The 14,953-nt window shown below is 35.9% G+C and overlaps 3 protein-coding genes across 6 annotated transcripts; 2 read left to right on the forward strand and 1 right to left on the reverse strand.

Moving 5' to 3' along the window:
- Positions 1 to 909: 909 nt before the first annotated feature.
- Positions 910 to 11,436, forward strand: LOC111792415 (uncharacterized). Of its 4 annotated transcripts, XM_023673859.2 has the most exons (10): positions 910 to 1,093; positions 6,065 to 6,308; positions 6,847 to 6,918; positions 7,010 to 7,043; positions 7,273 to 9,034; positions 9,396 to 9,483; positions 9,679 to 9,878; positions 10,066 to 10,154; positions 10,396 to 11,047; positions 11,140 to 11,436. In XM_023673859.2, exons 2-7 carry the CDS (start codon positions 6,229 to 6,231, stop codon positions 9,713 to 9,715), a joined length of 2,073 nt encoding a protein of 690 aa, XP_023529627.2. In that variant the 5' UTR covers positions 910 to 1,093; positions 6,065 to 6,228; the 3' UTR covers positions 9,716 to 9,878; positions 10,066 to 10,154; positions 10,396 to 11,047; positions 11,140 to 11,436. The 4 variants fall into 4 exon arrangements, with proteins under 4 accessions (XP_023529627.2, XP_023529629.2, XP_086979343.1 ...); XM_023673861.2 differs by lacking the exon at positions 910 to 1,093 and having other exon boundaries at positions 6,010 to 6,308; positions 9,399 to 9,483; XM_087123217.1 differs by lacking the exon at positions 910 to 1,093 and having other exon boundaries at positions 6,011 to 6,308; positions 6,779 to 6,918.
- LOC111792476 (cysteine protease XCP1) lies at positions 2,089 to 4,201 on the reverse strand. The gene is made up of 4 exons (XM_023673980.2): positions 3,684 to 4,201; positions 3,343 to 3,578; positions 2,549 to 2,689; positions 2,089 to 2,436 (listed from the first exon to the last, which is right to left on the reverse strand). The coding sequence occupies exons 1-4, from the start codon at positions 4,138 to 4,140 to the stop codon at positions 2,221 to 2,223; spliced, it is 1,050 nt and encodes a 349-aa protein (XP_023529748.2). The 5' UTR covers positions 4,141 to 4,201; the 3' UTR covers positions 2,089 to 2,220.
- A 2,196-nt stretch (positions 11,437 to 13,632) lies between the features above and the next one.
- On the forward strand, positions 13,633 to 14,643 carry LOC147792763 (uncharacterized). The gene has a single exon (XM_087123127.1). The coding sequence runs from the start codon at positions 13,747 to 13,749 to the stop codon at positions 14,206 to 14,208; it is 462 nt and encodes a 153-aa protein (XP_086979253.1). The 5' UTR covers positions 13,633 to 13,746; the 3' UTR covers positions 14,209 to 14,643.
- The last annotated feature ends 310 nt before the right edge of the window (positions 14,644 to 14,953 follow it).

A 14,953-nucleotide genomic window follows, 5' to 3' on the forward strand; every position in this document is an offset into this window, starting at 1 on the left:
GAGTATGACCACAGGTTTTTCATATTTTTGTGAGAAAAATGCATAAAACACGAACTACCCAAAGATCGGAGAGTCTTGACCAGAGGTTTTCCATATTTTTGTGAGAAAAATGCATAAAACACGAACTATCCAAAAGTTCAGAGAGTATGATCACAGGTTTTACTAACGTTCTTGAACCCAAATGAGAGGGGGTTGACTAGCAAAAATATAAAAGTATAACTAACGAATAGACTATGTTATCAATTATTTTGTACTTGGACGATGTGAGTTCAACTCATTCGTTATTCTTTTCTTCATTCTTCCCCTCGTTGAGGAAATTTAGCAAGCATTGTCTTGATCACACCCTCTCTTGTTGGCACCTCCCATCTATCATTCAACATCAATTACGACTCACATAATTTCACTGTCATATAAGTGAATATTTTTTTAAAAAAATACTTTAAACTTTACCCTATTATTTAAAAATATTCGTATTTTTTAAAAAATTCAATTTAAAAAATTTAAAAATACTTCAAACTTTACCCTATTATTTAAAAATATTCGTATTTTTTAAAAAATTCAATTTAAAAAATTCAATTTATCTTTGACTTATAAATATATAAAAAAATTCAATTTATCTTTGACTTATAAATATATAAAAAATTCAATTTATCTTTGACTTATAAATATTTGGTAGCGAAGTAGAAATTTGTTAGAATGTTGAACAAAAAGTAACCGGTTTAATACATGAGAATAATTGTGAAAGAATAATAATAATTTTGAAATAATATTTTTTAAAATAAATAATTTAACGTTTTCTAAATCGACCAAGTATATTTAGCCAAAATATTAGAAAAATAAAAAATAAAACGACATGTCGTTTCCGACTCTTTCCCGCTCCTTCCCTCGCGCGATCCTCCACTTCCCTCTACTTCAGTTGCTCTGCATGATTGATTCAGTCGCTGGTGCCATTTCCGCTGCTGCTCACACTGGTTGATTCAAATTATAGAGCCTGCACCATCCCCTACCGATTCGCTTCCGATAATCCTCTCAAGCCCACTCCCATTGCGCTCTAATGGATCGGCGTCTTCTACAACTCCATCCCTTCCCTCAAGTACATATGATTTCTCTCTTTCTCCAATTTCGTTTTCTTTTTTTGTTTGATTCGGCATTCTGCTGCTGCGGGGAAGGGGAAGTCGGCAATGATCTGTATGTTCTAGTTAGCGATGTGGATGTGGTCTGATTGTTAGAGTTTTATCTGCTATTTAATCGGTTGATCTTGTTTTATTGAATGTGTAGCTGATAGAGAGCTTTTAGGATGCGATTGTCAGAATGGTTTTCTTTCGAAGAAAATTATACAATCGATCGTTTATAGGATAGAATTCATCATCCGTTCTTATTGTTAACTTGTGCAAATGACAACTTACTGTTTTTTGTGTGATTAAATAGCATTAACTTCAGATAAACTTTTATGGCTTGATTTCTTTTGAAATTTGGTAGTACTTCCTCGGGGGGATTATTGAGAGGAGTAGTCCCATATTGGCTGGAAGATCCTGAGTTTATAAGTAAGGAATTGAGGAAACCAAAAGCAAAGCTATGAGAGTTTATGCTTAAAATGGACAACATCATACCATAGTAGAGGTCTATGATTCCTAACATGGTATTAGAGTCATGCCCTTAATTTAGCCATATCAATAGAATCCCCAAATGTTGAATAAAGAAGTTGTGAGCCTCAAAGATGTAGTCAAATGTGACTCAAGTGTCGAACAAATGATGTACTTTGTTTGAGGGCTCTAGAGGAGTTGAGCCTCGATTAAGGGAAGGTTGTTCGAGAGCTCTAGAGGAGTTGAGCCTCGATTAAGGGAAGATTGTTCGAGAGCTCTAGAGAAGGAGGCCTCAAGGGGAGGCTCTATGGTGTGGTTTATTCGAGGGAAAGATTGTTGAGAATTATTGAGAGGAGTAGTCCCACGTTGGCTAATTAAGAGGAAGATCATGAGTTTATAAGTAAGAACACTATCTATCTCCGTTGGTATGAGGCCTTTTGGGGAAACCAAAAGCAAAGCCACGAGAGCCGGGAAAATGAGTATCAACTTATTTCATGTTGAATCATTACTAATTTGGTCGTTTTATTGATCAAAGGTAATAGAAAAGTTACAGAAATTCAATATCAATTTGAAAGGAACATGGAGGGGAAAAAAGAGGATCGAAATGTTTAAACATCATAGAGAGAGCTTCAATGGATTAATTCTCTTTGGTTGGATACGAAGCCATTTGGTTGATTCCACATAGTCCTTCAGGTTTTCCGGTATTTCTCTTCATCCTAATGTATCCATTTTCTCCCCATTTTGGTCCCCATGAGTTCTTCACAATAATATAGTCTGTTCCCTCTGATGAACCATACCCGACCGCTGTCACACCGTGATCCATCTCAGTTCCGCATCGACCTGTGAATATTCCCTGTGAAGTTCATAGACAAACCAATGATTTCATAGTTAGATTCAAGTGAAACCATCCATTTTGATTTGTTTGTAAGGGAAAGTATGATGCTATGCTTTACAATCTATCTTACCCCTTTGTAGAATTGGAAATTTCTGCCAGAAGCCTCAATGGCTACGCTGACAGGTTGGTTACTCAATGCTTTTAGGAGGCTCTGTTCGTCGTTTGCTGGCACGTCTTCGTAACCGCTGATCGTTACGACATCAAATTGTTCCTAGAGATTATAGTAACTTGTTTTAGTAAATAATAGGAAGTGCAAGCTTTATCTTAGTTGTGTTCTGGCATTAAGTGTGAGGGTGGTTGGTGGGGAGTCCCCTATCGACTCATTAAGGGGATGATCATGAGTTTATAAATACGGAATACATCTCCATTGGTACAAGACCTTTTGGGTAAACCAAAAACAAAGCCACGAGAGCTTATGCTCAAAGTGGACAATATCATACCCTTGTGGAGGTTCGTGATTTCTAACATGGTATCAAAGTCATGCCCTTAAGTTAGCCATGTCAATAAAATCCTCAAATGTCAAACAAAAAAAGTTGTGAGCTTCGAAGGTGTAGTAAAAAAGTGACTCAAGTGTCGAACAAAGGATGCACTTTGTTCGAGATCTCCAGAGAAAGGAGTCGAGCCTCAATTAAGGGGAGACTATTCGAGGGCTCCAAAGGCTGCAGGGGAGACTCTATGGTATATTTTGTTCGAGGGGAGGATTGTTGGTGGGGAGTCCCACCTCGGCTAAATAAGGGGATGATCATGGATTTATAAATAAGGAATACTCCATTGATACGAGGTCTTTCACAAGAGTTTATGCTCAAAGTGGACAATATTATACTATTGTGGAGGTTCGTGATTTCTAACATTGAGTCTATTTACCTTTTCTCTGATACATTTTCCTTCCTCCATCAGATATGGGTAGTCATCCTCCTTTCGAAGTCCAGAGTTCGACATTATGTATTGGAAGGCGTAATCCATCAGACCGCCATAGCATCCATTGTTGAAGCTTCGATCGCAGTCGATCAATTCTTGTTCGGACAACGAGGTTAGATTTCCAGTAACAATTTGGTTTATCCCTTCCACTGCTGCCACAGTTGAAAACGCCCAACAACTCCCTGCATTACAATCATAGTTTTGTTGAAGCATCATATAGGAAAATCATGATCTTATACCATATATCCACAACTAAGTAGATAAATAGATAAGAGAAAGAAAGAGACCACAGGAGCCTTGGTTCTTGACTGGAGTAACAGCTCCTTTGAGTCTCCAATCGACCGACTCCGGCACGTCCTCGACGTCCCAGTAACTAAAGCCACGAGCTGATCTTTTCCTCGGAAACTCGACTTTCAATCCCAAATATTTACTCTTAAACTCTTCATGACTCAGGTCTGCAAATTCATTCAACCCAAGCCAATAGCTAGAAACCTTCTTGTTTGTCTCATCAATGTGCTTCAAATTGTCAAGGAATATCTCAAACCTATGGAGCTTCTCTTCAATGCTCCTATAAGTTTTACTATGCCTCGACATCCACGACTCGAAAAGCTCGATGGTTTTATCCATGGAGGCTAAATGCTCGGGGGAATATCCCACGATCGAGAAGTCGTGAGCGATAGCGTAGCCGATGAACAAAGTTGCAGAGAGGGCAAGGGCTAATTTGGAGATGGTAGAGAGAGGCATGTTTGGAGAAACTGTTGAAGGAAAGGAAGGGGAAGAAGTTGGTGAATGAGTTGAAAGGGGATGGGATTCTCCCTTATATAACGTTTGTTTGGTAGATTCCGTGGGGTTTCTTTAAAGTGAAGTAGTTTATATCATTTCATTTTTTGTCAATACTGTGTCTTTAAGATTAGTTCTTTTGCAGCCTTTCTCACAAAGTTATGTTAATTAATTCTCTTTTTTTTTTCCTTTTTTGGTAAATTTAAGCAAAATTTGCTGAAAAATCTTCTAGAATGGTTCGTTTGCTATATATATATATATATATATGAAGAAATTGAGGAAGTTTTTACTTTTATTTTTATTTTTTTTAAGGTTAGTACGGTATTAACTTTACACGACTTGGATGCCGTTCATATTTTGTTTAAAAAATACAATAAAAGTACCTTCTAACTCTTTCAAAATTTTAATTTTTTAATTTTTTTTTTTATTCTTCCTCTCTTTCTGTGATGTCGTATTGGTTGGGATGAGAATAAAACATTTTTTTATAAGGGTGTTGAAACTTCGTTTTAAAGCCTTGAGGAGAAGCTCGAAAAGAAAAGTCCAAATAGGACGTCTAGCGGTGGGTTTGGGCTATTACAAATGGTATTAGAGCTAGATACCGGCAGACGATGTGCCGGCTTTCTGGTTGTTCCCCGAAGGGGGTAGACACGAGGCAGTATGCCAGTAAGGACTCTAGGCCCCGAAGGGAGGTGAATTGTGATGTCCCACATTGGTTGAGGAAGAGAACAAAACAATTGAGGAGAGCTAGATACCGGACGATGTGTCAACCTTTTCGTTGTTCCCCTAAGGGGGTAGACACGAGGTGACGTGCCACTAAGGACGCTGGGCCCCGAAGGGGGGTGGATTGTGATGTCCCACATTGGTTGGGGAGGAGAACAAAACGTGAATTGTTGATATCTCGCATTGGTTGGGGAAGAGAACAAAACAGTTGGGGAGAGCTAGATACCGGACGATGTGCCAACCTGTTCGTTGTTCCCCTAAGGGGGGTAGATACGAGGTGACGTGCCACTAAGGACGCTGGGCCCTCAAGGGAGGTGGATTGTGATGTCCCACATTGGTTGGGGAGAAGAACAAAACACTCTAAGGGTGTGAAAACCTTCCCCTAGCAGAAGCCTTTTAAAGTTTTGAGTGGAGTCGGGAAAGGGACTTGGGCACTTACACTTTCTTTATTTTTCTGAACTCTTTACTGTTTTTTTTTTTTTTTTCTCGTGTGATTTTGAAGTTTTCTTTTCATTATTTGTTATTTATTTATTTTTATTTACCAATTATTTTTAAATAATTTATAAGAAGGTTGGGAGTAAAAGAGAAGAAAGGGTAATAAATTGAAATATATGTGTTTTATATATGTATTTTATGTCGAAAAAATTGAGATAATTTAATTATATTTAATTTTTGAAATATAATGATCATTGTATTCATTACTTTTAAAGTAAAAATTTGTATAATTTATTTAAGATTGCTTGTTAAATACAACAAAAAATTAAAGTTAATTAGTTAAATTTATTTGATAAAAATTATCTCATAACAATTAATTATCTAAAATTTATTAATGTAATAAAATTGTTGGAAGACTTAATAAAATTCATTAATAATATATCCCAAATGTTTAACACAGCTGACTCATTGAACCGAATCGTTTAGTTCGGTTTAATTGAGACTTTGATTCGGTCTTTATCTCAGACCGAACCGGTCTTGAACCGAAGCTAAATACCCGGTTTTAATTTCATTAGATATTACGTCACCCTTGAGTTTTTCAAATATGGACAAGTAGGACTTTTTTTTCAAGAGTGAAAAGACTATTTTACCCTTCTAGAATGCCCTAATTTTTCTTTTTGTCTTCCTTCTCCTTCCCGCGCGCGCATTTCTCCCTCTCGGATGAAACCTACAGCGGCGAGTTTGAAAGGCTGCGGCGAACGGCGACCGGTGACGAGCGATCGGCGGCGAGTTTGAAGGCGACGACGAGCGGCTATTTTCGAACCACGACTGCGGCTTGGAATATTTTAACCCCATTCTCCTGTAACTGAACTCTTTTTTTTCCAAGAGCAATACTTGATGGAGTTTTGTAAGACGGATTCTCAAGAACTTTTGTTACAGATTCGGCGCCAAGAGGAGCTTTTGAAATCTAAAAGAAGGTCTGTCTTTACGTGATCGGTTTATGATTTTGTTTGCTTGCGCCACATACTGTTTAAATGACGAATGGAGGAATAAAGAACTAGATAAAGAAGTTTTAAATTATTGATATTGGAGTTTTGACAAGCATTTCGCTGTTCAAATCCAATTTTGTTTCCTTTTTATTGCGTATAAATGTAGTGTCCGGACGGCATAGATTATTACTTTTAGTAATTTAGATATCGATGCTGCAGTTTTCGATTTACTGGAAACGGATTCTACAAGTTTAGAGTACTTAATTGATAAATTGCATTTTGATGGCTATGATCGGTGTGTTTGGATGAATGGCAACCAAACATCACTGATCCAGATTGAGTAATTTGGAGACCTAAATTGTTTCAATCACTGAAGAACCAGCTCCATTGATACCTGATTCCGTTTTTTTTGGTAAATTGTTGTTGAAAGTGGTGTTTTAGAATTTTATTTTTTTCAGTGTGACTTCATTGGAGAGATTGTATGTAGACCCGTTAGGGAGGCGCTGAATATGTTGAATGTATGCAGATGGCTGCTGGGGCTTCCTACATCTGTACCTAGTCTAAAGCATTTTGATCATTCAGACTTTTTAAATAAAAAGTAAGTGAAGATTTATTAGACAATTCATATATGTTAAATTTAGTTCATCGATTCCTTACTCTAATGAATAATTTGTTGTTTTTTTTATTAGAAACTTGCCTGAGTCATTGCTGAGGGAAGATGATGTAAGTTACATTTTCCATCTTTTCCTTCGCTCGGTTACTTTTTCTTTATGCACATTGTAATGCAGTAGTGAAAAATTCATTATTCTTTTTTCCTCAAGTAGCTTTGGATTCTGTTGTACTTTTCCAGGGTTAAGTCCCAAGTTTACAAGATGATGCACAAAATAGTCCATCTTTTGGAAATGTAAACCTTATTCACTGTGTTTTGTTCTTTTCAAACTCTGTTTTTCAGGTTTTCTATGAGACTGTCAAGACAAGAGTTGAAGAAGCTTTTGGAGCTTTAAATGTTGAAACAAGTCGTCTTGGTATTCCAGTTGATCAAATGTTAGATACTTGCAAAGTTAGAAAACTCATCTTGTCATGTCTTAATGATCTGAGCACCAATGGACTTTACCTTCTTGCTGTAATATTTACAGAAGACTCTGTCAGATTGGAAAAAACTCGCTGCAAGCTGAAAAGGGTTATCAAAGAGTTTATTCCAAAAGTTCTGAGAAGGGAAAGTCAAGATTGCCATCAATTGGAAATTGTTAAACGATTGGCTCAGCTTCTCAATGACCCAAAAACTTTCCGTAGAGGATGCCGAAGAGGATGCGCAGCAACTTCGACATCAAGTTTGCCATCTTTGCAGGATGCTGCATCACAGGTTCTGTATAGATTAGGAGACCTGCCCACCCAAGGTCTCATAGCAATGCATCAAAAACTTTCAGGAGTTCGAGTTATGCCTCAGATGAAACGTCACAAGCATGGGTGGGGACGTGATCGTCTTATTAATGTTCTTACAAAAATTAGTAAGAAGATGCTTTCATCTCTTCGAGAAGGAGATAAATTACAAGAATCACTTGCAAAAGCTATGGCCATGGCTGAATTATCACTTAAGCTGGTATCAGGTCACCACAATTCATCCATAATTGAGTTTTATCCCTTCTCACCTCAAATAAAAACCTTGCATAATGAAATAGTAAAAGCCATATGGTTTGTTAGAAAGAAGAGTGACTTTCGGAAGCTCAAACAGTTGAAGTCTTTGTTGGATCCTGATTCTAAAGTGCCCAATAGGTGCTTAAGAACAGCTATTAAGCAGATGTTAATAGACTATCTTTTTGAGTGCTGTGATATGGACGCTGTGCCAAAGTCTCTTTTGAAAGCTTTAGCTATGATAAATGCAGATTCTCGAAGTGCGTCACATTCATTTTTCTCGCAAGATGAAACTGAAGAGGAGGTTGAATGTGTATTTAGTCTGAGTGCTCAAATGAAACAAGTAGTTTGGGATTTACTACCTAACCGTGAATTTGAACACGAATTTGTTGATGCATATATGGAAGAGTTAGAAGAAAGTGATGACGATTTTGATGATGATGGCAGTGGTAGTTGTGATGGTGGCTTGCCTAGAGACGACAATGGGTCCCATTCTTTTTATGTTGAAGGTATGGGGGAATCTATGCCAGGCAATCTGGGGTATTCATCAGTGGGGAATGTCTTGTCCCCTAGTCAGGCGTCCATGAAAAGTCCTGATGTTAGGCCTCTCCAATGTTCAGAACTTACGCATTTTACCAGGGAGGGCTCTTTAGATTCTTCTTTTAATTTCTGCTCTTCATTCATGGAATCCAAAGTTCAGATAGATACATATAACTTATCTTCTAACCAACAAGTGGGGAACAAGGACACCATCTCATTTTCACATCATATAGATGACTCTCCTTCCTCCAAGTTCACACCAAATATTTTGTTGGATAAGAGCACAATTGATCTTGCAAAAACCCCCTGTTTAAGTTCTTTCAACATGTCATGTGCAATGCCTCAGATGGAGCCTAGTAAACCAAGCCCGTTTAAGAATCAATACCTCATGATTCAAGAAGCTTGTGATGGAACTAGCATGATTGCTTATAATTTCATTGGCCGTTTGCTAGAAGAGTTTGCAAAGAGTGAAGGCGTAGACTTAGATTGGTGCGCTAATTTATATCTTAGTACCCACTGTTCAATTGAAGAAGACCTTCCTGGTATGTCTTTTCAAATTATAGATGCTTTCAGCCTTTGTTTGAAGTCTGGTTTGAGTCCCTTCATTATTTATTATTGTATAAAAAATAGCCTTCAAGGAACTTTAGTAGGTGACAATTGGTTTTATGCTCTTATTAGGTTGACAAATCAAAGAAAACGAAAACAAATAAGCATAACTTTTTTTTTTTTTTTTAGTTCAACAACTGTGGGGTTGAGTATGTATGCCTTATAGCTCAGCTTGGCAGCAAGCATTACTAGTTAGTAATGTCAAAAAGTATACCGGAGTTATTATATGTCGATTTTTCATGATAGAAAAATTATTCTAGTAACTAAGTTTGTTGGTTTCATTTTTTTCATTGTCAGAAGTTGAACAGACTCATACTAAAGCGAAGAGAAGCGATTCAGTAATTATTCAAGTTTGTGAAGAGTTAATACCTTCTCTCTCTGAGAGGTATGAGGATTTAATGGTTTCTGCTCTTGTATTTGGTGGAAAGTACTAGTCTATTGACATGCCACTTTGTATATATGTTTTACTTTACTTTCAGCCTGATTATGAGTCAGTGACCTATTATTAAATTTTTTACATGAATATAATCATGAGTAAACAGGATCTGAAACTTATTTGTATGCATGATCACATTGGCAGTGGAACAAAGAGACTTCAACTGCTGCTGGGATTGTGATTCTCCAGGGATTTTGGCTGATCTGAATTAGCTGTTGATCTCTGGGCAGCCCCAACAACAGCGGAGCAACCAGAATTGAATCACTTGAGTTCATCTTGGGGCAAAATGAAGAAGTGGTATTGCGTTTGAGGATGTTCATCCGAGGCATTTTTGGCGACACTATGTAAGATATACATACATACATATTTATACATACATACATATTTATATATATATATATATATATATATAACTCACCTTAAGAAATAGTAAATTCATCAGAAGCTAGAGAACAAAAGGTTAACCTGTATAGGCTAGTTAATTTCTTCTGCATAATGTATATTTATTGGGACTTTTTCAATCTTTTTCAGAAGCGTGCATGCATCCATTATGACCCCAGAAAACACAGAACTGCTTCAGAAGGAAATTTATGCTTATTCTTACTCTGAAGAAGATAAAGGTGAGATTCTAATTGATTGACCAAATTCTTCCTTATTGGACCGATCAAGGTTTAAAATATAGATGTTGAAAGAAATGTCGATGCCTCAGTTTTTTTTTTTTATAATATCTATGGAAATAGTAGATGGTAATGTTGATTCACCTACATTGAATCTATAGACACGTGATATGTTGCCACAAATTTAATACCATGCTCTTCATAACTACCTGTTTGTTTTATTCTTCCTGTCTCACTGTTGCAGAGTTTAAGCTTCCGAAACTGTTGAGTTCACTGGTGATGAGGCTACGAAACGGAATTTAAAATTGCTGATCAGGTCTCTGAGCTTACCATGAGGCAAAGATGTGATTGAAATTAGGCGACATTGTATCGGTTTCGATCTGTTCATATTGCAAAGTGCAGAGTGTTAGATGAATGGCTCTGATACCATGTTAGATGAACACGACTCTCCACAATGGAATGATATTGTCACTTCACAATCACACTCTTGATGGCAGCGGACTTGCGATTGTGCGGCACTCACTTTCCAACGACAAGTGAGCTAAACCAATTTGTTCTTATGTCGCCTACGACCAAGCGACGTATGCTCGAGTCTCTGACCTCGGTTTAAGAAGTTTTAGAAAATGAGGGCAGAGAGAGATTTTGAAAGAGACGTTATATATGCAAGCAAGAGAGTAACAACAACGGTTCACAGTATATAACTATTGGTAGGGGATATGACTAAGCATAAGCTCTTATGGCTTTGCTTTGGGCTTCCTAAAAGGCCTCATACCAATGGAGTTAGTATTCTTCACTTATAAATTCATCATCATTTCCTAAATTAACCGATGTGGGACTTTCATCCTCCAACACAAAGCCGAAGTGGCTAGACAAATTTTCATTGGCAATGTTCTTAGGTAGTAGCCCTGTTTAAACAGAGGGAAATTATTGATTCTTGTTAACACACGTTGGTCCTTGGTTTCTTACAAAGGCTTGTTTCTTGTTGTAGGCTGTGGCTTTGGCTCAATAACATAGAAAGGTTGGAAATAGCTAAGGAAGGCCATTTCAGGGCAAACTGATAGCTTTATGAAAATCTATCTCAAGCAATTGGCTTCCTATCTTTTTGGAGGGCTGCAAGGTACTAGTTTTTGTTTTTTTTTTTTCTTTTTTCTTTTCCTTAATCTTTTAGAACACTACGAGAACGGAACCGTTGACCTTAAATAAGGTAATACATGTCTTTATTCCATGAGCTATGTCTGAATTGACATGGATTTTTTTACATTTAAATCCTCCAAATTTTGGTTTATAGTGTTGTGGGTGAGGTCTTAGAAGATATTATATCACTAACATGTAGTTTATATTCACTCGTACGAAAATCGTACTCGTGAGGTAGATAGCTCTCAAGATGACAAAAGAAGACTTCCTTAGCTTTATATGGTTTGTGCTCTACGTGAGCACATTGTTTGCCTGAACAAAAATAAAGTTTATACCCACTCGAACTAATACAACTCACGAGACAAATAGATCTAGAGGAGCCTTATAGATAGAGAATCTTACTCGTAAGACAAATGGCTCTAATGATGACCAAAGAAGACTACATTAGCTTTATATGGTCTTTGCTCTACGTGAGTACGTTGTTTGCCTGAACAAAAATAAAGTTTATACCCACTCTGAGACAAATAGATCTAGAGGAGCCTTATAGATAGAGAATCTTATTCGTGAGACAAATGGCTCTGAAGATGACCAAATAAGACTTCCTTAGCTTTATATGGTCTGTGCTTTACATGAGCACGTTGTTTGCCTGAACAAAATTAAAGTTTATACCCACTCGAACCAATTCAGCTCACGAGACAAACAAGTCTGAACGAGTTTGATAGATAGAGAAGTGGCAAGAGGAGACTTCTTTAGCCTTATAGTCTTTGCTCTAAATGTGTCTTAACGTCCTTAGTTCTATTATCAATCTATTTTTATAAAATAAGATTGTTTTTACTTATAAAATCCAAGTTTTTATATGATGTATTAATTTATACTATTCACAATTTTTTTTTTTAATTCTTAAAAAATCTTAATAAAAAACATCAATTATATAACGAATGTTAATAAATGTAATTCATTCTATTATTAATTTATATATATATATTTAAATGTCAAGGAGAAAAGTACTTTTTCATAAAAACATTTTAAAATCAATTTATTATTTTTTTAAGGATTATGAATACTATAATAATTGTTGAAAAATATACAATAAATGTCAATGGCCCCCTGGAAAAAATAATGGAGTTCATCAGGCTGGCTCATAAATATTGTCATTTTGCTTCTCAAAAATATTAATTCTATAGAAATATTTAAACTATAAAACAAAAAAAACAAAAAAGCTCTATAGAAATATTTATTGCAATACATTTAGACAAACAAAATTAAATCATAGTCTGTTTCCTAAAGTTATGACCAATTTTCTTGCAATTCTTTTTTAAAAATGTAGAAGCTTATAGTTATTCTATCCATTATCTTGAGGTGACTCTTCGTCGATTTCTCGGGCTAATATCACATATTTTCTAACATGAGTATGGTTCAACAGACGTAAAATATGTATTATTGATCAAGAGATCAGATGTTCGAATCTCCACTCTATAATCGTTGAACTCAAAATAATAATAATATTACCATTGAAAGGTTTTTTGCCCTTAAACTTTTACGTTTATATGTAGTCTTTAAATTTTACTAATTGACACGTTAGAAAATTTAAGGAAATAAAAATTTAAAATTAATAAACATATCACATAGCTTTAAGATCTTAATGATAAGTTTAGGGACTTATTAGACATTTTAGACATTTTACAAAAGTTCATAAACTTGAACGTGACAAACTATATTTAAGCTGAAAATAATTAAATTTTTGTTAAATGGTAAACAATCAAATTCAACAATTACTTTAGAGGGTAACATGTATTAAAGAAGTTTTGCAACCATAATCATTAAAAAGTGATTTCAAGATCACTTTTACGGGTAATATTTTGAAAGAAAAGTAATAAATCGGATCATAAATAAAAGTAAAAAATGAATATATGAATGAACCGATACTACATTTGAATGAGAGTGATCATGAGACTACAATGATTAAGAAATTCTTAAAAGAACTGATGGTTACCATCTATATCAACCAGAAGTGATGGTTACTATCTATATCAACTAGGTGTATCTTTTTCTTTGTTACTTACATGATGGTTACTATCTATATCAATAAGGTATATCTTTCTCTTTGTTAATATTGAAAAGAATAAGGAGGAGGAATAAAAATAAATGATTTTATTGACACATAAATTTACAGTTTTACCGTCTCACTAGGTCTCTCCTATTTTTATTTTTTTATTTTTTATTTTTTTTTTACTTTTACGGTCAGTAAAAAATGAAGTTAGTAACAGTAATTTTCAAACAGTATCAGAGCGGACCCCAACGATAATCATCTGCAACCCCCCGCCAAAACTGAATAAAACTCTCCTCTCATTGCCAAACACGCCTCACTTCTCCCTCTCTCTCTCTCCCTCTAGTTCTTTCCGATCACCGGCGCCAATCCCTCCGCCGCCGCCGCCGCCGCCGCGGCCTCAGTTTCATCACCATGACTTCCATTCCACGGCGGAGCTTTCTTCCTACGCGGCCTCTCAACGACGCGCTCCCTGTCTCGCAGCCGGACTCCACACAGACGCTACGCCGAAGGCTCTCTTCGATTTCCTTCAAGATCCAGCCGATTTCTTCGCCTGTTACTTCCTGGTCGTTTCATAGATCTAAATCGGTGTCTTCTTTGCGCGATCACACTGGCAAATCGCTCCGGAAGTGGTGGGATTGGGGATGGTCCTGGATCCTCTCTCGCAAGGCTGCCTTCGCTCGAGATCTGGAAATGAACGATGAAGAAACAAAATCTCTTAGATCTAATTGCAGAGGTAGTTTCAGACATCTTTTCTATAAGGTTAGGTCTGAGTTCCGCAAACTGATTCGCTCCGATCGCGTCGGTCTTCCTCAAACTTTCAAATACGATTCGGTTAATTACTCGAAGAATTTCGATGACGGTGTGAAATCTTAGGTGTTTTACATTGTAATCGATTTTATGTGTTCGAAGGAATTCAGACTTTTGTGTTGAATAATATGCTCTGTTTCAAGCTAGATTCAGGAAAACTACAAGGATATAGAAAAAGAAGCTTCCGATTCCGCCAATGGAGGCCTCTGATTTTCGCTGTAATTGTTGCCGGTAATCGATTTGGCTAAATCAATCTGTTCGTCGTGTTCATTTCTCCGTTCTTCGATCGATCGAAACAGAGAACGCACATTTGATTGCTCGCCGGTCCTGAGGTGAAGAAGAACAGAGAGATTCCAGAGATCTTCATCGCAAATTATGAGATCAAAGAGTTTGAAGTACATAAGAATTCTACTTGTTTTTGCAGATTTTGTTTTTCGTTTGTATAATCAACGTCAAATTTCGTAGTATTTCTCCATTGTAATTCCAATACTACATTTTCTCTCTTTGTTTTTATTTATTTATTAAATTATAAAATTAACCTCTAAATTTTAATTTTATATTTAATAATTTTTTTAAACTCAAAAACATCATACTTAACCTTTCAATTTTATATATGCAAAAACAATTTTTTTATTAAATATAAAATTAAATTTTATGAATATCTAATAAATTTGAGAATTTTTTTTAAAAAATAAATAATTCAACAACATATTAAGACATAGGAAGTAATTTAATTTAATTTTTTTAGGTTTTAGGGCCAAGCTTATTCTACAAGCAAAGATAATATGTGTTTAATGTTTTATTTATTAAT

This window comes from Cucurbita pepo, chromosome 4, assembly GCF_057944985.1.
Source record: "Cucurbita pepo subsp. pepo isolate OVF chromosome 4, ASM5794498v1, whole genome shotgun sequence".
NCBI lineage: Eukaryota > Viridiplantae > Streptophyta > Magnoliopsida > Cucurbitales > Cucurbitaceae > Cucurbita > Cucurbita pepo.

Excerpts from the sequence above, each read along its gene's own strand:
- LOC111792476 (XM_023673980.2), bottom strand. The coding sequence starts at position 4,140 with ATGCCTCTCTCTACCATCTCCAAATTAGCCCTTGCCCTCTCTGCAACT. Across the intron at positions 3,579-3,683 it reads CAAGAACCAAGGCTCCTGTG|GGAGTTGTTGGGCGTTTTCA; the intron begins GTCTCTTTCTTT and ends ATTGTAATGCAG. Across the intron at positions 2,437-2,548 it reads ATTTCCAATTCTACAAAGGG|GGAATATTCACAGGTCGATG; the intron begins GTAAGATAGATT and ends TGAACTTCACAG.
- LOC111792415 (XM_023673859.2), top strand. The coding sequence starts at position 6,229 with ATGGAGTTTTGTAAGACGGATTCTCAAGAACTTTTGTTACAGATTCGG. Across the intron at positions 6,919-7,009 it reads TCAGACTTTTTAAATAAAAA|AAACTTGCCTGAGTCATTGC; the intron begins GTAAGTGAAGAT and ends TTTTTTTATTAG. Across the intron at positions 7,044-7,272 it reads CATTGCTGAGGGAAGATGAT|GTTTTCTATGAGACTGTCAA; the intron begins GTAAGTTACATT and ends TCTGTTTTTCAG.
- LOC147792763 (XM_087123127.1), top strand. The coding sequence starts at position 13,747 with ATGACTTCCATTCCACGGCGGAGCTTTCTTCCTACGCGGCCTCTCAAC.